The 25,580-nt window shown below is 31.7% G+C and overlaps 1 protein-coding gene across 1 annotated transcript in view; it reads left to right on the forward strand.

Moving 5' to 3' along the window:
• Window positions 1-25,580, forward strand: part of LOC113401358 (cationic amino acid transporter 3) — a 128,237-nt gene that overhangs the window by 76,771 nt on the left and 25,886 nt on the right. The window contains exons 3-5 of the mRNA XM_026641247.2: window positions 3,557-3,710; window positions 10,881-11,008; window positions 12,145-12,247. Of these exons, the coding sequence (XP_026497032.1) occupies window positions 3,557-3,710; window positions 10,881-11,008; window positions 12,145-12,247 (385 nt within the window). The remainder of the gene's footprint in view (window positions 1-3,556; window positions 3,711-10,880; window positions 11,009-12,144; window positions 12,248-25,580) is intronic.

A 25,580-nucleotide genomic window follows, 5' to 3' on the forward strand; every position in this document is an offset into this window, starting at 1 on the left:
TACAGAATAGCACTGCTTATCCGTATTTTTTGTTGCCTTTAATCTAAACCTTCACGTACAACAGGACATCTTGTAATCACGAGCGACGCTCACTCATCGAATGCACGCCGCTAATTGTTAATCACGAGAATAAAATATATATACCTATGTAATGTATTTGCCAAAAGCCTGTTAAAGGTGATTTTGAATTTATTTGTTTTATAATTATAACAAGTAAATATAATAATTACTTCATGATACATCGAAGCGAATATTTCTCCTTTAATACGTTTCAAAATATTCAGAGGTCAAATAAGAGCAATTGTTTACTCAAAAAGGTTAAAGTACTTCAACTTTATTATTTATGTGGTAGCTGAGCATCGTCGAGGTACGATATTAATGTTGTTTATCTTCGCAAGTCGTTTAATGCTTTGTAAATACATTTGTTTCTGTTCAAAACCAAGAGGGTGCAATTCTGAAATCGTCCGTTTTAGTTTATGAAATCCGTTGGGATCATTTCATATTATTAAATCATTAAGCATTTCGTTAATTAAATATATTTGTATAGTTTAGTATATCGTTTAATAGAAAAAATATTAAAACATTACAGATACATTTCACTTTCCAGAATAAAAATCTTCTTAATGAAAACATATTCCTCTCCTAAGACAATTATGACCCTAGGCTTTTTTTTAATTGTTCATTCTAATTTTCATCTAATACGATAAATCATTGCAAAATACTTTCTTTTTTTATTTTACGATCATTATGTATTCGTATTTTTTTTCTACATTTAATCGGGTAATATAAATAAATAATATTTAAATGCTATTCCAAAACAGTTGCCATAAACAAAAGTATTTTTATTTTTAATTAAGAGTTTTTATTTATCAGAGGATTTTGTGTGATGTTTCAATAAGGCTACATGATAGTCTGTTAGACAATGCACTTCCTCGTTAAAGCGATTGTATGGCTTTCCACTATCTACTGTATTGTGACGTAGAAGAGAAAGCAGCCGATTGCATTTAGCTTACAAATGTAACAGCGTTATATTGCGATTCAGGTATGTCATTCCAATACGAAATCGATACTAAAAAAAAAATTGTAATGGCGGAAATGTGCGTGAATAATCTTTTCATAGTGTGTACGCTTTTCTGTCGTTACGATATAGCAGATAGCTCAGTTTTCTTTTGGCTTAAGTAAGTTATGTTCCTTTTTAAGCTCCACTCACAATCGAGACTATAAATGTAATATAATGTATTATATTTGAAAATGTGAAATCAGTTGCTTCTCCGCGCCCTTTCACCATAGTTAACGTTACTCATTAGGTATAAATCCGGAAACTTAGGACATTCAAACTCTTTAGTTTCATAACAGTAATGGATTTATTTATATTTTATGCTGATTTTGCAAAGTTTTAATAAAAACGGTGTTTTATTTTAATGACAAATAAACTAAAACATGAACCTTTATTCAAGTCCTTGACATAATCGACATAATCTAATGCATCGCGCCGTGGACAAAATTCAACCAAATTAGTTATCGACAATTTGCGTAAAACCATTTGCATGTTTCAAATATATTGTTTTCAATTAGATAACACCAAAGTTCGTCAGTATATCAATTCACAGTAGTACAGACAGTACACGAGAAAAAGGCACTGAACTGTTCTGCCCAAATTTTCAGCATCTGGCTATTTTTCATAATGTTCCAATGATAATAATATAAAAATAGACGCAATAATAATTTTTCACTACATATTTTGTAAGTCCTTTTTCATTAACTCAAATGTCTTTAGCAATTTTAATATAAGATTACTCACATAAATATAACATTTATTGGAAACAATTATTCCTATTTACTGAGTTTATCATTTATACATGAAAAATTTACTTCTTAAACGTTTAAGACTTTAATCAACACGTTCAATCCATAACCTAAGATAAACGAATTCATATCGCTTATTTGTGAATTTCATAGAAATCGCTCGAGTTAAATTAATTTTATGAATAAAACAATATTAACAAAGTTATTAAAGTTCATATGATTTGCATTGTAATATAATTTTAAGTGTCTCACTAAACTATTAACATGAGTTTTCACGACATTCCGTAAAGGACTATAAGAAATGTATATATAATTTTAAGTCTATTTTTAATTAAATTCTTCTTTTAACAAAGTTTCTAGTTCATCGTTAATTTAAAATAAAAATTGCAAAGTTTGACAGACAGACATACAAAAAAGCGAGTTAATACAGCATTAATCTTAACTGAAAGTTAGTTTAAAATCGATTCCAAAGTTTACAAAGCCAATGAAATTACTCGTTATGTTTAAATTCTGTTCCCACAATTGTTTTAAGCGAAATAAAATATAAATTATTAAGTGTCTTATTAATGCTACAGCAATAAATATAATATAGACAAAAACATACTCCTCCCTCACGATACACGAAAACAAATCTAATAATATGACTCTTGAAAAATACATTGTCGATAACGTATTTCTTGATTGAAATGAACTTGGCCTAAGATGTTATTTTTTCATATCCGTAAATCTATATTACCGAATAGAAAAAAAAATACCGAAGAAATGAAATGTTCTTAGGATGGAAATTAAATAAAAACTTTATTTTTCACAATTCTAATATATCATTTTGTGTGATAAGTGCTCCTTATTCTTAATAAAAACATTTAAGGATAAGTAAGAGACAAGGCGAGACAGTCTAGTGGAAGGAACACAAGTATCTTAACCCGAGGACACAATATCGTATTCGAATAAGTAAAGGTCTAAGAATTGTTAGATACTCTTTTTCCCGATTTTATTATGGAATTCAGTAAAATTAAAAATCGGGTTCTTTTGTTTATACAGCTGAATATTTCTTAAGAAATGAATCGTTATATTATTAAAGACCTTTTTAATATTTTCTAATGAAAATGTACACTTGAATCGACATTTCACTTCGGGGAATTAAGGTGTACCTAGGGATTGTAATGATCTCGATTTCCATAGTGAGATGATACAAATGAAGCCATGCGCACAAAAATAATCATAATAAGAAAATATATAGAAAACATATTTTATTTTGCATATTTTCTTTGAAATTATCTTCTTAACTTGTTTATTTTTTAATAAACAGATACTACAAAACAATATGTTCTCAATTCAACCCAATACTCCGCAGAAAATCCAAAATTACTAGTTTTCATTCCAATATTCGTTTTTGTGTTGTTATTTATAAATTGTTGAAAGTATTCATTCAACGTTACTATGTAGTTTAATTCCGACTGAGTGCGCTATGTTTCATCCTTATAGCTGAAGTGGTTTCTGATAGAAGCAAAATATATAAGATTTAACGTTAAAGTAGTTTACTATTAAGTAAAATAAGAAAACGAGCAAACATATATAGGATTAAATATAATAATATGCGAAATACAGTACCTATTCAATTAATATGCTATTTTGCTGAATGGTGATGGTTAATATTGCCCTCTAAGCAAAGCTCATATGCTCACATTCTTGAATTACTTACCTTGCTTTATGCTTAATTACCAAATTAAGAAGATCTTTTGTTTAACAGAGATGCCTTACAACGCTAGACCTTACGTCCCTGGGCGTGGGATCATGCGTCGGAACGGGGATGTACTTAGTGGCTGGCATGGTAGCCCGCAAATTTGCCGGACCTGGCGTAGCATTGAGCTTCATTATTGCTGCCTTAGCCAGCATATTTTCTGGTAAGTAAAATTGAAATATTTAATTGATTAAAATTAAGTACAAGTAAGTAATATAATCATAAGTCTCAATTTATTTTTTTTACTTATTTGAAACTTGAAATTATGATTGGATATTATGTTGTTGACTTAAAGCTAAAGGCGTTGAGTCGTCTTATATAACAATAAATCATTTTTATGTATATTTTCTATCATTGGAATTAATGGTGTTAAATCTAATTTACAAAATTGTCTTTTAGTTTTTTCGTTAGGTGTCAATTAAATCATAATAACTACTATGTTGTAATAATATATGACAGATATGTGATATCATTTTACTTCAAACCAGGAAAGCATTGAATTTAAATAAATAAAGACCAACCAAGTATCCGATGTTACCATTTAATATGTACTTTCAATTATTAATTATTTATCTGAAGAAAGGTTTTTAATAACATAACCATGATGAAGTAGATCATTTCTAAATGATGATCAAAGTTTAAACAAATCAAATTAATATTTACTGAACAAAAACATATAAAACTCACTTAGCTTATTAGCAGAACGTCTGCACCGATCCACGCTGTTCACCAGATAGATCGAATAACCGCGCTAGGTCGGCGCAGATGGTTTTAAGAGTAGTTATCCCGACGCCATACGGCGACCATAACGGAATTACTAACAATTTGACAACTCTTTTGATTACAATTAGAAGTAGTTTTGACGACAGTTAAAATCGTCTTCAAATAATTAATGTGTTATAATTAATGTAATAATATTAAGCTATTCGCATTTACGATTCACAATGACTCGTGTTCCGTTACATTCCTACCAATACTAATTAGCTTACCAACTATCAAATTATCTATTACTTATTAATCAATAAACTTTTACTTGTATTGTATGGTACCTACCCATATGGACTTGTGCAAAGCACGGCTTACCCACCACGGCTTTGTCACTTGCACTCATCAGATAATCTACCGCCAAGCAACAATACTCAGTATTGTTGTGTTCCGGTTTGAAGGGGTGAGCCAGTAACTACAAGCACAAGGGACATAATAACTTAGTACCCAACGTTGGTAGCGCATTAGAAATGTAAGAACTTATTAAAATTTCTTAAGGCGGCAATGTCTGTGGGCAGTGTTGACTCAAGTATCCACTTACCTATTATTATATTACATAAACAAAACCTTTATAATTATGACAAAATTATTAATATACTTTTTAATCACACTTGTAATCCTTTAACTTTATTTCGAGCTGCCGAATATATTTGAGCCGATACATATAGAAACACCTGTCCTGTATTGGTCTACAGTATAATCGACCTCTAATCAAATTTCATCAGAACCCGTCCAGGCGTCAATCGTTCAAGCGCAATTAAGGAACAAACATCCGACACAAACGCGTTTACAATATTAGTGAGATTATCTACCGTAAAAACACTCGAATGACATTTCCAATACACGAATCAAATCAAATTATTATATAATGTCATAATCTTTGTACTTTTGAATCATCATGTACAATATCTAAAGCAACCACCGGTTCTAGGTAGACTCTACCGAGAACCGGCCAGAAAGTAATTTACAAAACCACCTAGTATCGCCATTCGGTTCGCGTTCCTGTATTATTTTCTCGTTGGTCCCATAAACAGTTATTGATATACAAACGTTATTTTATATACTCTTCGAGACTACGCCGCGTACTTCCTGTGTGTGTGTTTCATTACGTACGTTCAGTAGTGATAAAGTAAGAAACTGAAATGGAGTTAATATATGATTTATAACGATATATTAACTGATGATGTCAGTTTATATTACTATGTTTATATTATTTATGATTTAGGAACCAAATAGTGGACAAAACGATAGAAATGAATGAGATGGAAGTGAAACCGGTGAATGAATGTTGAGATGAGATGGTCAGGTACATAAGGAAGGTCGCAAAAGACGAAAGTGTTTGGAGAGTCGAAAAGAAAAAGTTTGATTGAGAGGGATACATGGTGGTGGAATGAAGAAGTGCAAAATGTACTGAAACAGAAGAAATGGGCATTTGGAGAATGGCAGGCTGTAGAGTTTATATACGGCGATCATGGCGACTTCGGTGGTCGCTCGGGCCCTTCCAGTCTGCTCCGACTTTTGGTATCTCGGTTTACTCATTCAAGGCGATGTTAAAATATATAGAACAGTGAAGCACAGGATTAACACAGGGTGGATGAAATGGCGACAGGTAACGGGAACAATTTGTGACCCTCGTATTTCCCTTAATCTTGACGGGAAGATCTATAAGACCATCTATAAGACCAGACTTGCTGTCCTATATGGAACAGAGTGTTGAGCCACAAGAGGGATGAATGAAAGACAACTCATGTGGCGGATATGGGAATGTTGAGAGGAATGTGTGATGTTACGCGAATGGATAGAGTAAGGAATGAGTCCATAAAAGGAAGTCTGAAAGTGGTACCGATAACCGAGAAGTTATATGGAAGCCGGCTGTCATGGTATGGGCATGTTGTGAGGAAGACCTTGAGCATGGATGTGGATGGATATAGAAAAAAGAAACGACCAAAGACACGATGGATGGATTGTGTGAAACATGATATGGCTGGAAATAATGTTACTTGTGAGATGACGTCAGACAGAGAAGTATGGAAGAAGAAAACAGTTTCAAAATTGGGACAAGGGCAGGAGGATGATGATGTCAGTTTATATTACTTTATATAGCACTCGCTGAACTTGCGGCTTCACTCGCTCGAAATTTATAAAACTTGACCTATAGGTCAAGTAATACCCGTTTTAACCTCGAGGGGTAAATTACAAAAGTAGCACATATCCCACCCTAAGACTATCTCCATACGAAATATCATCTAAATCGGTTGTCTGTGTTCAGTTATTTTCGCATTTATTATATTAGTATACATTACAGGAAATTCTAACTATAAATACGAAAGTAAGTCTGTCTGTTTCTCTTTTGCTCTTTTACGTCTAAACCACTGAACTGAATTTAATGAAATTTATGAAGCAATCTTGAAATCCAAGGAAGGACAAAGTTTTATGCTTAACACTAACTCTTAAGCACGAGAGAGTCCGTGGACGATAATTAGTCATATATATTTTTACATTTTTACATTAGCAGCCTGTACATTTCCCACTACTGGGTTAAGACCTCCTCTCCCTTTGAGGAGAAGGTTTGGAGCATATTCCACCACGCTGTTCCAATGCGGGTTGGTGGAATACACATGTGGCAGAATTTCATTGAAATTAGACACGTCCAGGTTTCCTCACGATGTTTTCCTTCACGGCCGAGCACGAGATGAATTATAAACACAAATTAAGCACAAGAAAATTCAGTGGTGCCTGCGTGGGTTCGAACCCTAAATCATCGGTTAAGATGCACGCGTTCTAGCCACTGGGCCATCTCGGCTCATTTATATATATATAACAAAGGTAAATGAGGAGCTCTATACAAATTCGTAATTAGATGGATGAGATATCGTATCAAACTCAAATAATATTTTCCTCTTTTGAAATCATTTATTATATTTAGTTGACTGCACACCTTGGGAATGAAATGATCGCCTCCAGGCTGTTTCAAATAACTAAAATATAATAATTATTGTACATGCAAAATGAAAAAAAAAAAAAAATATCCCGCTGAGTTTCTTTCGCCGGTTCTTCTCAGGTCCGAGGTGCTAAATTCCGAACCGGTGGTAGATTTTTGACAATCAATAAGCAAGTGTAAACACTTCTATATTGAATAAAGATTTTTGATTTGATTTGATTTGATATCTTTTTATATTTTTGATAATTTCTTTATTTTTTCAATGACGACGGTCAACCCGTGGCCGACGCCAATCCAGTCACCGCCGCTTCATCTACTTCACTCAAGCTTACTAAAGACGATATTATCATTTTAAGTGTCAGATAAAGCAATAGATGGCATCTGCTACATATTCTGTATATGTCCCAGAAATCAACGTCAAGCCGACAATGGGCGATAAGCATATTGATGGGGGATGATTATATCAGAAAAATAAGAAAAAAAAAAGTATAAATAATTGAAAAAAATATTAGCTTTTTTAAAAAAGGCGAGAAATTGACATCCTGTGGCAGTCTTTCAAGCTTTGTGACCACGAATCTTGACCATGTTTTGATTTTTTTTTATGTAATGGTTCCCTGAATAACCGTTTTATAAATTGTAATCTAAAATCGATCGAGAATCAACCTGCATATATATATTGAAGCATATACCAAAACAGTACAATTACTGGAATTCTCTAATACCCGCATTCGCGTAACAATTAAAATCATTTATTTTGTGTGATGAATATCGGTAGATATTTTTGGATAAATTACAGCCCACTAGTTTAAATCTATTATCATCATTACATAGTATAAAACAAAGTCGCTTACACACACAAACAAACTAAAGTCGGTTTTTTTTAATAGATACATTGATTCAATAAGAAGGTTTATATGTATAATACATGCACAATATAGTAGAGAAACACTGATAATTTTAGAGGTTTCTAAAGTGATGTCGTAAATAAACACATTTTTTGCGTTTATATTGCAAACGCTGGCTGAACCCTATGAGATAAATCAAAATAATATACTACAGTATTGTACACTTCAAAAAAAAGTCCGCGATGGTGTATGTCTATCTTTTAGGGATAACCCACATGACCATTGTTTATCCTTTACTTTTTACGAGAAATAATGGCTTAATTTCGAAGCAATTTTAAGCAATACAACTTTAATCCTTATCCAATTATGTAGTTTAAATACATTGTGCATTTAATATAGAACAATATGGCCCTTTACAGCATGTAATTTCAATTAATATTATAGATTTTAAAGCGATTTGTATTGTCTAATGACTAAAAAACTGTGAACGTTGTAAGACATTCTGTAGTATGTATAGCATTGCACCCGTGCGGAGCCGGGGGGATCGCTAGTTAAATATAAATTCATCTATTACTTCGCGTTTTAGGTTGATCGCTAGGTCTTAGGTATAAAAAAAGTAGTCTGTCTCCTACCTTGGGGTTCCTCCTACCTTGCTTCACACTAAATTTCATCAAATTATTTGCAGTGGTTTGGCCATCAAGGCGTAACAGACAGACAGACAGACAGACATTAGTACACGTTATATGTGTGATAAGATTTTTTAAAATTCATTTTCAGCCTTTTATTTATTTTTTATTTTTTTCGTATGGCAGAGCTGCCAAACGATCAGAACAATCACGAGTCTATGTGCTAAGTTAGAGCATAAACTTTCCATCCCAAATTTCATCCAAATCTGTCTATCAATTTTTGTGTAATTGTATAACAAACGTGCAAACGTATAAACTTTCACATTTACAATATTAGTAGAATCTATTAGTCCATGCGTGCTTCCTCAGGTGAAGCAATTAATTAAGTACAATATGGTATGCTTCGGTTCTAATTTGTGTAGGATTAGTACATGAATAGGCTGTAAGTCTAGATTAGTTAAACTAGTATCTATTGAAGTAAATTAGTATCTATTGAAGAGTAAAGTCTAGTAAATTAGATGTGAATTTCTCAAGTAGATGTAAATGACCAATTCCATACCTACAAACTTATATATACATTATTTACTGGGCAATAAGGACGAAAATTGTGTGTAGGCATTATTTATTTATATATATATATATATATAGAATAAAAAGAGTATGAGTTACTTAATTTCAGATTATCTTGTTATATAACGATTAATAAAATGATTTATTAACGTATTCTATTTTTAGGACAACGTTTAAAAAAAGTTTAATTTGCCATTAGAAGCAGCCCTTAATATTTAATTTTAATCGCATTTAACAAAATCATTTTAAAGTATAGTAATTCAAATTATTTTCCGATGATAAATATTTCGAAAAAATTACAATTTTAAAATTACATGTTAATCCAATTTTTTCTACTGACAAGTAATATCAATTAATTTAGCTCAGTGCTAGTTTGAAGGATGAGTAAGCCAGTGTAATTTCAAGTCACAAGGACCATACTCATAGTTTCCATAGTCGGCGATGTAATAAAGGAGAAGTGGGTAATATTTCTTACGATGCCAATGTCTATAAGAGGTCGTGACTTACCATTAGTTTAACCATTTGACAGTCTCCCTATTTTCAGTATAAAAATATATGTATACTACTATAGATCAGCTGCTTTAAATATTATTGACCGCCTCAACCTCACATTGACATTTTATAGAACGTTAACACCTACTAGGCGATCATAAGATCGTGTGCCCTAGTTTCTATACCGAACAATAAAGAAATATTTAAGGCATATTTTGTTGTACTCAATTCAGTTACGTTAACATCATTATATGATTTTAGATACAATATTCGTGTTTTTTAATTAAATATCTTTAACCAAACATGTTCGATAAAATGTCTATATATTTATTTATTCCATTTGCTATTAATTATGTAATCCTAGACTAAAACAAAAATATATAAAACATTTTTCTTAACATTAAAATAACTTATTGCAGTAAATATAAGTAAAAACGTCATGGTTATAATACAACAATATTCGTATTGATAAAATAATACATATGATATACATATATGTATGATTAATTTCTCTCTTATTTCTGTTGACCATAGAGGAATATACAGCTTTTCATTTTATAAAGATAACTTTAAAAGCATCAAGTTTATGATAAGAGTGAAGACAACAATAGACTATCTCGTGGCTTGTATTTGATCCACCCCTTCCGCTGAGTCCGTTTGAATATGTGTACTTATTTATTACATTTATGACGCTTCTATGTATAAATATGTAGATTTTTATAGTTATTCTAAAAAGCAGACTTTCATCATAGTTGGTCTAGTTCTAGGTTAGATGAGGCTACAGATTCCAAAGTTTTGACTCGAAATCTGGGTTATTCTATTAAAAATTTCTTAAAAAACAGCCAACCTTAAAAAATAATTAAATACCGTATAAGGGATGTGTGGATGGATCTGATTTTATTTACCCCTAAAACGCGACCAAAGCCACGAGTAACCTCTAGTATGTTATATATTCATGGATAATTTAATTAATATTTAAGGATACAACGACCTTCGAATTTACTTATATCATAATAATATACTTACATCCCAATTAATTATATTTACAACAATAATAATAAGATAGTTTCACTTAATAATGTAAACTTTTTTAGGATCGTGCTACGCTGAGTTCGGAGTCAGGGTGCCAAATACGACCGGATCGGCTTATACTTATTCCTACGTTACGGTCGGAGAATTTATCGCATTCGTCATCGGCTGGAATATGGTTCTCGAATATTTGGTAAGTGAATTGAAATTATAATTTAAACAAGATTAAATGTAAACATAACGAAAAAAGATAATAGGTTCGGAAATCTTCGTAATTTATAAAATTAATAACCATGTTACGAATGGAGTGAGTGTATCCAATTGTGTTTAATTTCTACGTTATATAATTTGCAACAACATATATTGTGGTTTGTGGTGAATAATCGTTGCGGAAATAGAAACATTTCATTTGAATTTGTGATTTACATATTATTTTTTCATAATAATAATTATTATAAATCTTTTAAAATACGTCAAAGCATATTAAGGATAAGATTTTATTGTTTTAATTAGAAAGCACGTCTGAGTAAGTTTAACAAACAATAATAATTGAATACAACAAAAACAAAAATATAACTTACTTAAAGTTTTTTTAAATACATTTTCCATTTTCTATTTTCAAGTCGTAAAATAAAACTATAATGTCTATAACGTTATAATACCTACATACAATAATTCTTAAACATTTCACAGGTTGTAACGTAACGTAACGTTACGTAACGTATAGTACAAATACATTAACCGACTTTCCTCTGCCTTCTATATATATTTTTAAATCCGTATTAATTGCCTTTTAATTACGTTTTAAAACATAGAAATGTAGTTAAAATTCTCTCTGATAATTAATTTTGTTCAGAATCAATTTACTCTCAATTCTAATCTGATAAGAACCCTTCCAACGAAGACGCGTTGGCGTTCAAACGTATTGATTGTCTTATTAATTAAGGTAATAGTTAAGTATAATTAATTATTATTTTAGTAATGTGCCATAAAACATTGAAATACATTTTATACAATACAATACACAAATAAAAACTATCGATAATTGTAATTTAAGCTACTAATTTTAGGTTACTATTTTAAGTTAATAAAATTATGTCTTATTTAAACGCATTATTAAAATTAAATTATTTTTATATGAATAATGAAATATAAACAAGAATAATTAATAAAAGATTTTAAATAAGAATAAAAAATCTTATCATTTTTGTTGTATGAATTCCTTAACAATGAATAATTCAGCCTTTCTTTAAAGGTGGGTTAACGAATAATGTTTTTATTTAATAAATGTTATTAATGTAACATTGGTATTTTGTGTTTCATGTGCAGATTGGAACAAGTGCCTGCGCCCGCGCACTTAGCGCTTGTTTCGACTCATTATTCGATGGTGCCATAAGCAAGTATTTCTCTGAAAAATTTGGTACTATTTATGGTAAGTATTCAAGTAGTATTACATTTATTAAAAACATATTTTATCACATTTAGTTTTTTATATAAATTGTTACGAAATGACGTTACAAGACTCAACACAATGATTGTTACAATACTCTTGGACACAAGAGAATATGGAGCCCAACTGGAAAATAATAAAAAATACCAAATACAGTATAGAAATTGTCGGGGCCCCCGTTTTAAGAAATATATTGATTGATATAATATATTAGAGATAATCAATTTACACGGGGATACGACGCCATTTTATTAGAATGACAATAACACACAGGGTAATTACCCTGGTAATTACCGTTTTAAAGGTTGTCAGTTGAGAGACGTCAATGATAAAAATATAAGACGAAAATCTATTTTGTTACACAGCCGTCCCATGGAAATAAAAATATTTAATCGTGTATCTGTTCCTTTGCTGTGTGAGGCACTTGGTCTCTTGCTCTTGGGACAGCACCAGCGCCAGACTTGGGTATTGTCTGAATTAGTAAAATCATCATGTCGGACGACAATAGTGATCATTTAGATAGCTATCCATTTGAATCCTTGACATATATGTATATTTCCTTAACCTCACTTGTATATTTTAAAAGCGCTATACAATTCTTATCCTGAAAAAAAAAAACTGGTACCACAAATCATTTCTACGTCGTTACAATCGAGCCGCTACTTTATTTACGAGTATTGCTCGCCAGGTGCAATTCCCGTACAAAAGATATTTATTTATTGTGTTATGGTGTTCGTCACTCCTAGTATATAACTACTATTAAATGATATATCAAATTATAAGGTTATGGCGGCATATGAACAGACTTTTTACGTACCAAGAGCTTTGTGGAAGCCCGACTGGTAATTACTAATTTGTATTCCTGTGTGCCAGTTTGAAGGGGAAATGAGCCAGCACAATTACAGGCACAGGGGACATTTTAGTAATTAACATAACAGCATGGAATCATTTGTGTCACTTATACCATTAGTTATACTTATTTCCTTGTTGACTTTGACATAAACAGATAATTTTATTTTAAAAATATTGGGTACTATAATATAGTGTAATTCAAACGTAAAAATATTTTAAACCACTATTCGTGAAATTTGATTAAATGTCTTGATTGTAAATTGAACCCGAATGACAGACGTCATGCGATAAAATATATTATAGAAGATTACACAAATAGATCAAGAAAATAACTTTATCGTGTAAATTTTAAGTATATGTGATTATAAAAGCCAACACTAAATGCTGTCTCCAAATTCCAATGTGTTTTAAAACCACATCTAGTTACGGGACCCATTTCACCCCAAGCAGCTTTCAGTACTGAAAATTACAAATTACAATTAGACAAAACGACCGACTTGAAGTTATTTAGTAAACAACATTTTGTGAAAAATAACCCTAAAATCTTATGGGGCAAATGTGCAACTGTATGATATATTTTTTTTTAATTTATAAGTACAAATATTTTGATGTCACATGGAAGGGATTTACGAGAAAGGATAAGCAGCTGAATACGGTCCCTCTACCCCTAAACTAATATTACCTAAGTGGGTATTCAAATTCTCCAAGGTTTGGGCCTTGTATAACAAGGTTAAATACTAAATAGATTTTAACACTAATGTTAAAGATTTGAATATGAGTTGTGCTAAATATTTAAACTTTCCAATACTCTTGTTAAAATATTAACTTTACTTAGCAATGTTTTATAATTTTTAGTGGACTTTAAAAAAGGAGGCTAGGTATATCTTAGAACATTGCATATTCATTGATGTTTGAGCTCGACCTCAGACGTGAATTTTTTCTTCAATTCGAATTAAGATATAGTTTGTCGATTGACGACGATTGACGATTGACGATGACGTACATTTTGTCAGTTGATTTTTTTGATGGCCTAGGCACAGTTGAGCTGTGTGTTTATATGGTTTACCCGTGATTAATAAATAAATGACAACAATCATAACATTCCTGGTTTTTTAAAAAAACCTAAACAAAATTATAGTAAATTGTTATCGACAATCTCCAATTTTAACTGAACTAATGTATACTATTTGACATTTAAAAAATCATTTAAATAAGCTTTCATCACTTTGGCGCTGAATGTAGATGAGTAACTTGCAGTTTACAATGAAACGAAATCACAACAAATCCTGTCATGGGTCTCCAAATTCCGAAAAAAATCTTTTGAATAAACGCGAAGTTACGTAGGTGACCCACTAGTATATTATTTAATATGTGCAACACCTACCTACATTTTATAAAACACTGATCAAATCTAAACCTAATTAATCACTACGCGACCGAGAACGACCAATGAGCGCTTAGTATTCAGTCAGATTAAAAACATATTCAAGAACGTCGTTGTTTCCGATCGTGTATTATTGTCACTTTCCTCTATTCTCTTTGACTTCCACTATCCTAGTTACAGACAAATTAAAAATTCCTTTCTAACAATCATGATCGTAGGCTACGTTCAAACTGTTCGCTCCTACTTTCAATTCCTATTTATAGTTCCGGTTTTCTTTCTATTTTTTTCAGTGAAACAAGTTCCCTGTGGACTTCAGAAAGACTGAAATCTTCATTGAAGTTTCCTTTTAAAAATCGTCTTTGAGAACATTTTCAGTATAATTTTTATGTATTCGTTTTTTTATTACTTAGTTTAATTTCTTATTAGATAAAATATCATCTACTACTACTTTGTTTACTTTGATTAGAATCAAATATTTGCGGACAATTTTAATTCATTTCATTATATATTAACATTTATATTAGGTTAAACTTACGCCAAGGCTAAATTAGGCTAGGCAAAGGTTAAGTATTATTTTAATATTGGTAGCACTACCTATATATATTTCTGATTAGACTATAAGTTAGCTGGTAGAGAGTGTCTTCATTGAATCCAACTTTAGTAGGTCCGCTGTTCTAGCTAAGTACCACCCTAAGTATTGTTGTGTTCCGGTTTGATTAGTGAGTCAAAGAGTGTAACTACAGGCACAAGGTATATTTTTATGGAATATGTGGCAAACGTACGATAAATGTTTTTAATTTTTGGTGTAATTGGTGCGGGAAACAATAAATACACTGCCGTACGCCGTCCGTTTCACTAAGTAACTACGTACGTTTGTCATATATTTATATTTTTTGAGAATTTTAAATTATTATTATATTATATTCCGCGAAATTTACCTCCGTTCATTTCATCTAGGCCCTTCGAGTTAATTGCTTTCGCCCATCTATGTGTCAGGTAAACTAAAGATCATCAGCTGAGCGATCCTAACGAAAACCATACTGGCATTCACTAATCATCTGGCGTTCCGTAGGAGCTGACAGTTACATAACATCTTACTTTAAATGGTCGGGAAGCATCGCATTGGTGATATTGGCTGTGATGAATATTTACCCTTGGGTGGCCCATTTGGGCGACTAGCTATAAATGATATAAAATAATTAATCTCATTTCGGACAAGTTCGGTCAGAATATTTTTTAAGTTAGTACCAATGAGCAGCTAAACAAGATATAATGCACATGTTAATATATAAACCTCATAAGTCTGATTTTAATTTATTTGCTGATTTAAAGCCAATTTGTTAAAATTTAATAAATTTATGAACTCAAGCAACAAATACATAATTTATCTACGAGTTTTGTCATCGGCGTTACTTCATTTTGAACTTTTAGTTAAACCATTAGTGCTAACGCTTTACAAAGTTTGCTCTGAAAATTGTTTTTAGAGAGCAAAAGAGTTTTAGCCGTAGTGCATAAATATTGTTCATCCACAGTAAGTTCAGCTCGCTCAGTACGACTTGAACTTTTAAAACTGCTCTATTCATTTATCTTTTTATAAGGTAATGATGATGGTGATTAACTTAACGCGTTGAGTAAAAATGTAAAATAATTAATTCGATGTCAGTAGAAAAATATATTTAATAACTAAAAATTACTATTTTATATATATATTAATTAGTCGTATATAAATATTCGATACATCTTGTTAAGCGCGTACCGGTAGCAAAGCATGTCCTTTGTTGCATTCAATATTTGATCCTCCAAATAATATTGCGAGCGTATAGGGATGAGATATACTTCCGAAATTCAATACCAGGGCATCCAAGTACGTAAAATACGATATTCAAAGACCAGGATTTCAAATACTTTGAAAATGGCAAACTTTAGTCTAGTTCGAAGGCAAAGTTGAGAATGCTCGCATAATAAATATATCCGCGTAGGGCTATAAATAAAGAGCACACTCTTATTTAGGAAAAATAATACTTGGAAGTTTAAAAGTATAACGTACTTCGAAGTAAGTACCTGGTTTTAAAACCTGGTAAAGTCTGTACGTCCTGTAAAATTGTATAATTAATTTGATTTCCCAGTGGGTTTAAGGCTAATGTAGTTAAGTGTGAAGTGACGTTCTATGAAAAAAAAATTAATACAATAACAAACCAACAATAATATTCTAATCTAACTTGTGGACTTAATTACGGAAGTAAAACACATCAATTTTTCCATACCACACTTTAATAAGATCAGTATTGTTGTGCTTCGGTTTGAAAAATGAGTGAACCAGTTTAAACACAAGTTCAAACAATATAAATTTTAAATTCAATGATCAATACCGAAGTTCGTATAAAATGCCACAATGTATATCTCTAGAGGCGCAGGTGACCGCTTACAAACAGGTTATAGTAGGTAGGGTCCTCGGCTGCCTGTCTAAAATTTTAAAAACAATATTTATATTAATAACATTAAAGTGTTCACATAAGCCACGTAGTCTATAATTGATTTCAAAACATACATTGACAATAACTTATATTTTTATAAATAATTAATTAAAGTAAAAGTAAGTATTGTATAGAAAACGTTACATATTTTCAAGACCTGATGATAATTTTATAGAATATTTCTTAATTTGCACAAAATAATTAATTGTGAGAATAGGAATATAAATAAACGAGGCACAAAACTCATTAGCTATTATCGCTAAAGCACCACTTATGTTCAGACAATCATTACAAGTGACTTTGAGAATATGAAGCTATTATACACACGTATGGAATATTATTATTATTTATTTGTTGCACCACTCAAAACAAATATTATGCAAAAATCAGGCTTAATGCTAATATCATTATCTGCCAGTGAATCTTACGATGTTCAGGCTGGACTGTTTGTAGATGTGCAAAATAAAAATAACAAAAACTAGCCGATTACAGTAGTATTTCGAACATTATATCCGCTGGGTAAATTAGTTAATACCATCTGACAGCCAATTCTAGTATGGAGATCTGCGCGCGCTTATTAGTCAAATCAAATATCGCGCGCTTCCCTGGCTTCCCGTTACACATTTCCGTCCCTTTTCACGAAATCAGTCCTACAGATTGCACCAAAGCGAGAGGAAAGATATTACACATCCAAATATGCTTAAACTCTTACGTACAAATATATAATATACGAGAGTATATATGATAATTATATCCTCCCACAAACGTGATATTTATTATATATTATCTTAATAAATATTGTATTACGTTATGTATAACACACACGCCGCCGTACGCCGTCCGTTTCAGTAGGCGTCATGAATTTTTCTATTAATATGAAATATATAAAAAGTACTTTTTTATTAATGTTAATGTCTTATAACTAGAATTATATTATTCGCGAATTATATATAATTATTAGGTATATTCCGCTAATTCAGCTCTATGACAAAATTCATTAAAAGCCTTTAAGAACTGCGACCTTGATTAAACATACATATATTTAGGTGTTATTATTGAGGTAGGAGATATGTAGAAGTATTTTTAAGTAGAAATGAGTGAATACCCAATTTTGGTCGACTTTTTTACATGTTTTTTATTTAATACGATATTTTAAAATTATTAAAAAAATGCTTATAACAGCTTGTTTTAATAACGTATGTTTTGATTTGCTTTTATTTAACCAAGTCATACAACGTAAAAGTCACAAACTATAAATGTACCACTTCGCTTAGGCTCCTCTTTATTTTGTGGAGAAGGTTTGGAGCTCATTCCACCATGCTGCTCCAATGCGGGTCGGTAAACACATTTTTCAGGATGTCGGTTAGACTCATGTAGGTTTTCTCTAATTGTTTTCCTTAACCGCCGAGCACGAGATGATCTATAAAAGACAAATACATACCTATATACCATGTATAATGACTAATTGGATAATTTTATTAATCAATCGTTTCCAAGTGTCTGCTCTTTGGTATTCCATTATAATCTAAAATCACATCAATGAACATGCCAAACGAAACACGTGAAGCGAGACAAGGCGAATATATTGAACAATGAGTTTATCGCAGAAACACAATACAGCGTCCAGCTCCTACAGCTATTCATAATCAAGTGTCCTATCTTACTTACCAAGACGATTTCTATTACGGTACGATATAAAATAAATTAAATTGCGGCCTGATATAAAGTCAGCACGTTTTTTTAATTTAATTCTAAGGCTAATAGTTTTTGTTATACTGACAACCGTTTACTTATGTTAATATAAAATATTTAACAAGACATATTACAATGAATTGCTATTCGATGTTATCTATTTCTATACAAAAGATCGCTTTTTTTTGAACGCGCATCAAGCAAAAGCCGTTGAATATTTTAACAATAAATTTGTACCGTTATGTTCACCGCGTTTCAGAGAAGGGTTTTGGCTTAACATTATCATACAATATGATTCAACGTATAACGTACCCACAGCAACGCGTGGTCGGATCAGCAAGCTTAAAATAAAACTGAACAAAAATTTAAAAACTTAATTTATGTGTATGTAATATATTTAAACCCTAAATAGCCCAGGCTCGGATTCAAGCCCAGGCAAACATCACTGAATTTCTATGTGCTTAATTTGTATGAATAATTCGTCTTGTGCTCGGCGGTGAATGAAAACATCGTTCGAAAACTTGCATGTTTATCCACCAATCCGCATTTGAGCAGCATTTTGGAATTAGCACCAAATGTTATCCTCAAAGGGAGAAGGGCCATAGCCTAGCAGTGGGACAACAGTAAACAGGCCTTTACTTACTTTGTGCGTATACTTGTAGATACTGTAATCGCTACTTTTATATAATCGACATAACCCAGATAAATTAGATCTAAAACTAAGACAACGGGTTCAAATTTAGAAAAACAACACCGATTAAGTGATAATTTTTTTCAATCCGTGTATGGTATTGAAGGATAACGCGGCGACCTGCACGTGTCATCTGAAAATGAAATTCTGCCAACTCGACTTGGAAGAACATCTTTGAATGATCTTTTATTTATAGATGGCAGTGAGATTTACGATCTTTTACTATTTAATGAGTACAAAATCTGATGGTAAGTCTATCAGATATTATATAAAGTTGAATATATTATTTGTTTGAACTCGCTTATCCCTCGATCTACTAATTCGATTTGAAAAAACATTCCGCTTTAGATAGTCCGTTTATTGGGAAATATATCAACATTTACATCATACATAGTCTATTAAAACTACAAGGGCAAATCAGAAATGGTTAAATGGCTCGTATAATAATATGACTACGCTTAAAAGTTCGCCGTAATCGATTTCAAGGATTTAACACGAATTTATGCTTGAAATTCTGAAATCAAATTTCAGAATTTCACTTAATTATAACTACAAAAGACCTGAGATCTCAGTCTGACCTTGATGTCACATTAAGCGGTTAAGCTTTGGACTAAGTTTTATTATTATTATTATCATTATGTAATTTAACATAATCGTATAGCTCTCAACAGTAAAGTTAGAAAAACGTGTCAAAAACGTTTGTTAACTAAAGGTTACTATGAAACTATCGATAATTAGTTACCAGTAAATTGAAATTCTCTACTTTTCTCTACAATATGCATGTATTATATATTAAGTTTCCTTTTGAATCACTCTGTTGATGAAAACGCATTAAATCCGTTATATACTTTCCAAGATCTTATAAGAACGTTTCAAAAAAATAAAAATATTTTGTTTTCCGTTTATACCCGTCTTGGGTGATTCATTCCGTTCGTGCCTAATTTTTTATTGATCAATATAAAATATTGTAAGCTGAGTAAGAATCTTAAATTTTTCATTTTTCATCTTCCCATAAGACCAAGATCCCTAATATCTGTTTGACAAAAGATTTACATACAGAGTAATGTTAAGGAAACAATCTTGAGTTTAAATCTCTAAGGATGAGAAACTTTCGAAGTTATAATGAAAAAAAAAATGACGCATGATGAAATGGTTTGTAAATCTAAGGTCAAAACTTTCTACCAATAACTAATCCACGAAAGAGAGATGTATAATGTATGAAATTAATAAAAAATTAAAAGTTTTTAAAAATATATTATATACGTATTAAAATTTGAACATCGAAAATATCTGTATACTTTAATTGTAATTATTATAAAAGGAAAATTACAGGAACTGGATTATAGACATGTACAATTATTATTGTGCTTTATTTATTCTCATTCATGTATACATACATTTTTAAATATAAAATACAAAATATATAAAATATATTTAAAAATATAAAATACAGAGGCCAACCAGACTGATTTCGACCATGGCCACCCTCGACCTAATGGAAATAAGCCTGGGATAAATGCGAGGCACATATTATTGTGCAAATGCATGTGCGCACACAATTTGTGCACTCCATATTCGATCACTTGCATAATGCGATGGAATTCGTCGGCTAGCTCCTTATGTGCTAGCTGCTATACCACCAAGCCAAAAAGGCAGTCAAAGATGGGCTCTATAAAAATGGAATGAATATGATTTAAAAAATGGGCTAATTACGCCTACGATACTAGCATTCATATATTTATTTGAAGTAAAATATATGAGCTGATTTCTAAAAGAATAATGCATTCACTAGGAGTACATTTATATATTTGCAAGTAAAATGTTCCGCGTGTATGAACTGTAAGCTTTACAAATCCTTCGTGACAAATAGAAAGGTATGCTGTCGGAAAATCTACACACGTAATAAAGCTTCGTCGAGATCGTTCTTTATTTAAAATGGTTTTTGAAAAGATAAGATTATTTGTTGATATCGTCTCAAATGTGTATCTTCTTTTCGGGTTTTATTGAAATTTATCTGAATCTGATAAGAAATATTTTAATATTAAACCAACTATAATTCACGATATAAATCAACGGTATATTTTATATTTATTTTTAGAGTGCATTAAATCTATACTTATATATAAATCCGAAATTAACTCTGTCACTTTCTCTGTCTGTCAGTCCGTCTGTCTGTTCGCTCTCATGACTGTGATTCGTAATTATCACATTTTTAGGCAAATTTACTCCTAAAATATAGTTTAAGTTTCTTTTATTTTTAAAGACAAACATTATAAATATTTATTTAAATTCTTTGTTATAACAAATTATAATAATTAAATATATCAGCAATACTTGGCAAGGGCCAATGCTGGTTGCGAGCAAGACTTGGGAAACGGACTCACCGAATTTCATCGGATTTTTGGGTTGCAGTGGTTGGTCAGCCTACACACGAGAATAACGCTGTTTCCATAGCTCACTAATATTATAAATGATAATGTGTGGATGGATGTTTGTTACTCAAACACGCCAGAACATATTTTTTTCACAGACCAAGGGATCGGACATTTTTTTTTTCATAATGGTAATTTAGGGCTCAGAGAATGATATAATCTACATTTTATCCTGGAATAATGGTCGGTGTTAAAAAGATAGCAAAAGTGAAGAGATTCATTAGTTTGTAATGAATACTGATGTCTGATGCTAATTATTATTTCACCATCAGAAAGATAATTTATCCAGGAGTAATATTGCCTATTTTACCAGTAATAATGGTATTTGTAAAATTAATATTATGGTATTTGTAAAATTTGTAACCTTAAATAATGGTATTTGTCAAACAAGTTAGAGTAAAAAGTAGTACCGAGCTGTCTAAATAAGCCACAATTACGGATTCACAACCGCTAACCTACATCCTGTATTCTATTTTTAAAATTTTTGACACCTTACATTTCTTTAAAATAATCCATCACGATCACAGATTTTACAAATATGCATTACTCGTAGTACTACTTTCAGGTTTCACTTCATCTAAATAACATCAATAGATATTATTATTTATCTGTACCTCTTTTAATCTAGAACGTTCGAGAATAATCACGATTAAATTATAATCGATTGCTAGATATTTGCTTTAAGACTTGGAACGTGCTTTAAATATTTCATTGCACGTTCTGATTGCAATATGTGTTTGAATGTACGTTTGTGAGTTATTTGTGTTCAAATAATTAAACTGAAGTATAAACGGAAACGCATCGATACATCTATAAAAATAGATTACTTTCTAACATACGGGGTCTCGTGAATTGAGATAGTGCTATAATTTGCGATGCTTCAAATATATAGAGAACATTCGTATGATAGTGGTTTCCTTGTCATAATCTACATAAGACAGCAAATAATCGTTATTTAAATGAATAATCTAAAATAATAATAATATTAATAATAGCCCGAAGTCTGACCGTAAATCTAGATATCAAAATTGTTCATTATTTCATGCATATCGAGCTCAAATATTTCGTAGGTGTACCCTCGGCTCATATTATGCAAATCGTTTCGGTGAAATGTCAATCACGGTTTCAATAGTTAATGCTGTTAAATTGGAATGTCGGATACAATTGAAAATGATTACTTGCTTATATAAAGGATCAAATGGGCATAATGGTCACGTTAAACTTGACATTATGCGTATGTTAACCGATATGATCAGCAGAGCGGCAAACATTAACTTAGACCACTTTCACATTACGAGTTGATTAGAATTGTAAATTGAATTTAACAGATGTTTTGGTAATAATAATAGGTTGGCGGACTGGCGAAAAATCTTTCTTACATTACCAATGCGTTACCAACCTTAAGAACTTAGAAGTTATATCCCTCGTGCCCGTAATTACAGTAGCTCACTCAAACCGGAACACAATAATACTCAGTATTTTTGTGTTCACTCAAACCGAAACACAACAGTACTGTGTATTGTTGTTTAGCGGAAGGTTGGTTGGAAGATGATTGTATAGTACACCGACGGACTAGTAAATTAACTTATATATACTTTAAATCTTCTCGATGTACATATCTTTTTTATTCGGGATGTAACTGCATAACTCTTTTATTATTTTAGTCGTCAGTTTCAATAAATTTGTCATGTTTACGAGCTGACTGAGTCGCGCTAAATACTTTATTTTATTAAACAAAGTAACTTAGTACTGGTATTATGTTTTTCGTGCCACAATAAAAAAACAATTATTTTTAACAATGTTAAAGTAGGAATTCATTTCTTTTCATTTTTTTATTAGTATTTACATTCACTGCATCACAATCCTCAAAAGATACCAAATTTTTTTGGGAGATTATTCATTTAAGTAAATGAACATACTCGAAATAGATTTATTGATGAAAATTAAAAATAGGAGCTGTCATTTTCAAATAAAATCTGATTAAGACAATAATTTATATATCATAAAATAAGTTATAAAAATCAAAAGACTTAAAATTACCTAGGGATGTTTCCCTCACTACACAAACATCCGCTACGGACGAGCTTCACAATTATCAATCTCCAGGAACTCCACCTTCTATGGAAATGTCAAAGAAAAAAAATAAAAATCGTGCTGATTCGAAACAAGACTGGAATTTTTCACATATATCAGGATTAACACAGGGTGGATGAAATGGCGGCAGGTTACGGGAATAATTTGTGACCCCGTATTCCCCTTAAACTTAAGGGGAAGATCTATAAGACCATGGTCAGACCTGCTGTTCTATATGGATCAGAGTGTTGGGCTATAAAAGGGATGACTGAAAGACAATTGCATGTGGCGGAGATGAGAATGCTGAGAGGAATGTGTGGTGTTACGCGAATGGATAGAGTAAGGAATGAGTACGTAAGAGGAAGTTTGAAAGTGGCACCGGTAACCGAGAAGCTATCTGGAAACCGGCTGTCTTGGTATGGGCATGTTATGCAGAGGAATGAGGACCATGTGTGAGAAAGGTTTTGAGAATGGATGTGGATGGATATAGAGGTAGGGGACGACCTAAGAAACGATGGATGGATTGTGTGAAAGACGATATGGTTAGAAAGAATGTTACTTGTGAGATGACGTCCGACAGAGAAGTATGGAAGAAGAAGACATGCTGCGCCGACCCCAAGTAAAATTGGGATAACGGCAGGAGGATGAGGATGATATCAAATACTGACTATATGATGAAACAAAATGGCGAATGGAACATTATATAAGAATTATTTAGAATGAAATAAAAGAACATATTTACTAAATTACTAGAATAAGTTAAAACACAAAATACAATTCCACGCAAACGACGTCATTTGGCGACAAAAAAATTATATACCATTAAATAATCTCCGAAATGTATATATTTTTAAGCATTATCAGCGTTTTCTTAATATTTTACAAACATAGAATTATTATTTTCTATCCCAACTGCGTAACGATTTATCTTCAGAATTTCCTTATGATATTAAGGGTGGTTACTTCATCAACCCCACCTTAGGGAATGAGAGAGCCCTCAGCCAGGTATTCTTATAATTTTCCGACTCAGTAGGTATATGGGTTAACGTAATACAATCCTTAATATAAACAAACAAAATAAAATCCCTAACTAAGGTTATCTATATATATAGAATTATTCCATGAATGATTACCCGACAACGTGTCCTCTTCTATTTTATTCCCGCTGGAGGAACTCTCTTACGCGTTTCCCCCGCATGAAGTGGGGGAGGGGATGTTGGATTCACCGATGCTAGAACGCCTGGTGCACCCCAGCACACTAGAATACACCGTCTCGTTGGCGGGTCGTGACCATAATGGTTAGGATAGGTTAGTTGCGGGCATCCAAGCTAGAGGGATTCCACTATAAACCCCACTCTCGTGGCGCTTACAGTGGGGCAAGAAGATATATTACGCATAGCGAACAACATGTAAAACAGGTGAATTTTAAGGACAACCCACCCTTTGTAATGTAATTACTTTAAGAAATTATATTGCGTAATTTTGATTTAAAACGCGCACACCTCGATTATCAACCAAACCCATTTCAAACGCAGAAGAACATTACTTTAAAAATAAATATACCCATATACGTATTTGGGATTAAATATTATGTAAATCTTTCTTATAAAGTCTCTAAGAACAAAATGACTAGAATAATTATCGAAATAAATCGTATTTCATAAGAAATAGTTTATAATCACTGAGCATATCGAATAGTCGAAAATACGGTCGAATT

The sequence above is a fragment of the Vanessa tameamea genome, chromosome Z (assembly GCF_037043105.1).
Source record: "Vanessa tameamea isolate UH-Manoa-2023 chromosome Z, ilVanTame1 primary haplotype, whole genome shotgun sequence".
In the NCBI taxonomy this organism is placed as follows: domain Eukaryota; kingdom Metazoa; phylum Arthropoda; class Insecta; order Lepidoptera; family Nymphalidae; genus Vanessa; species Vanessa tameamea.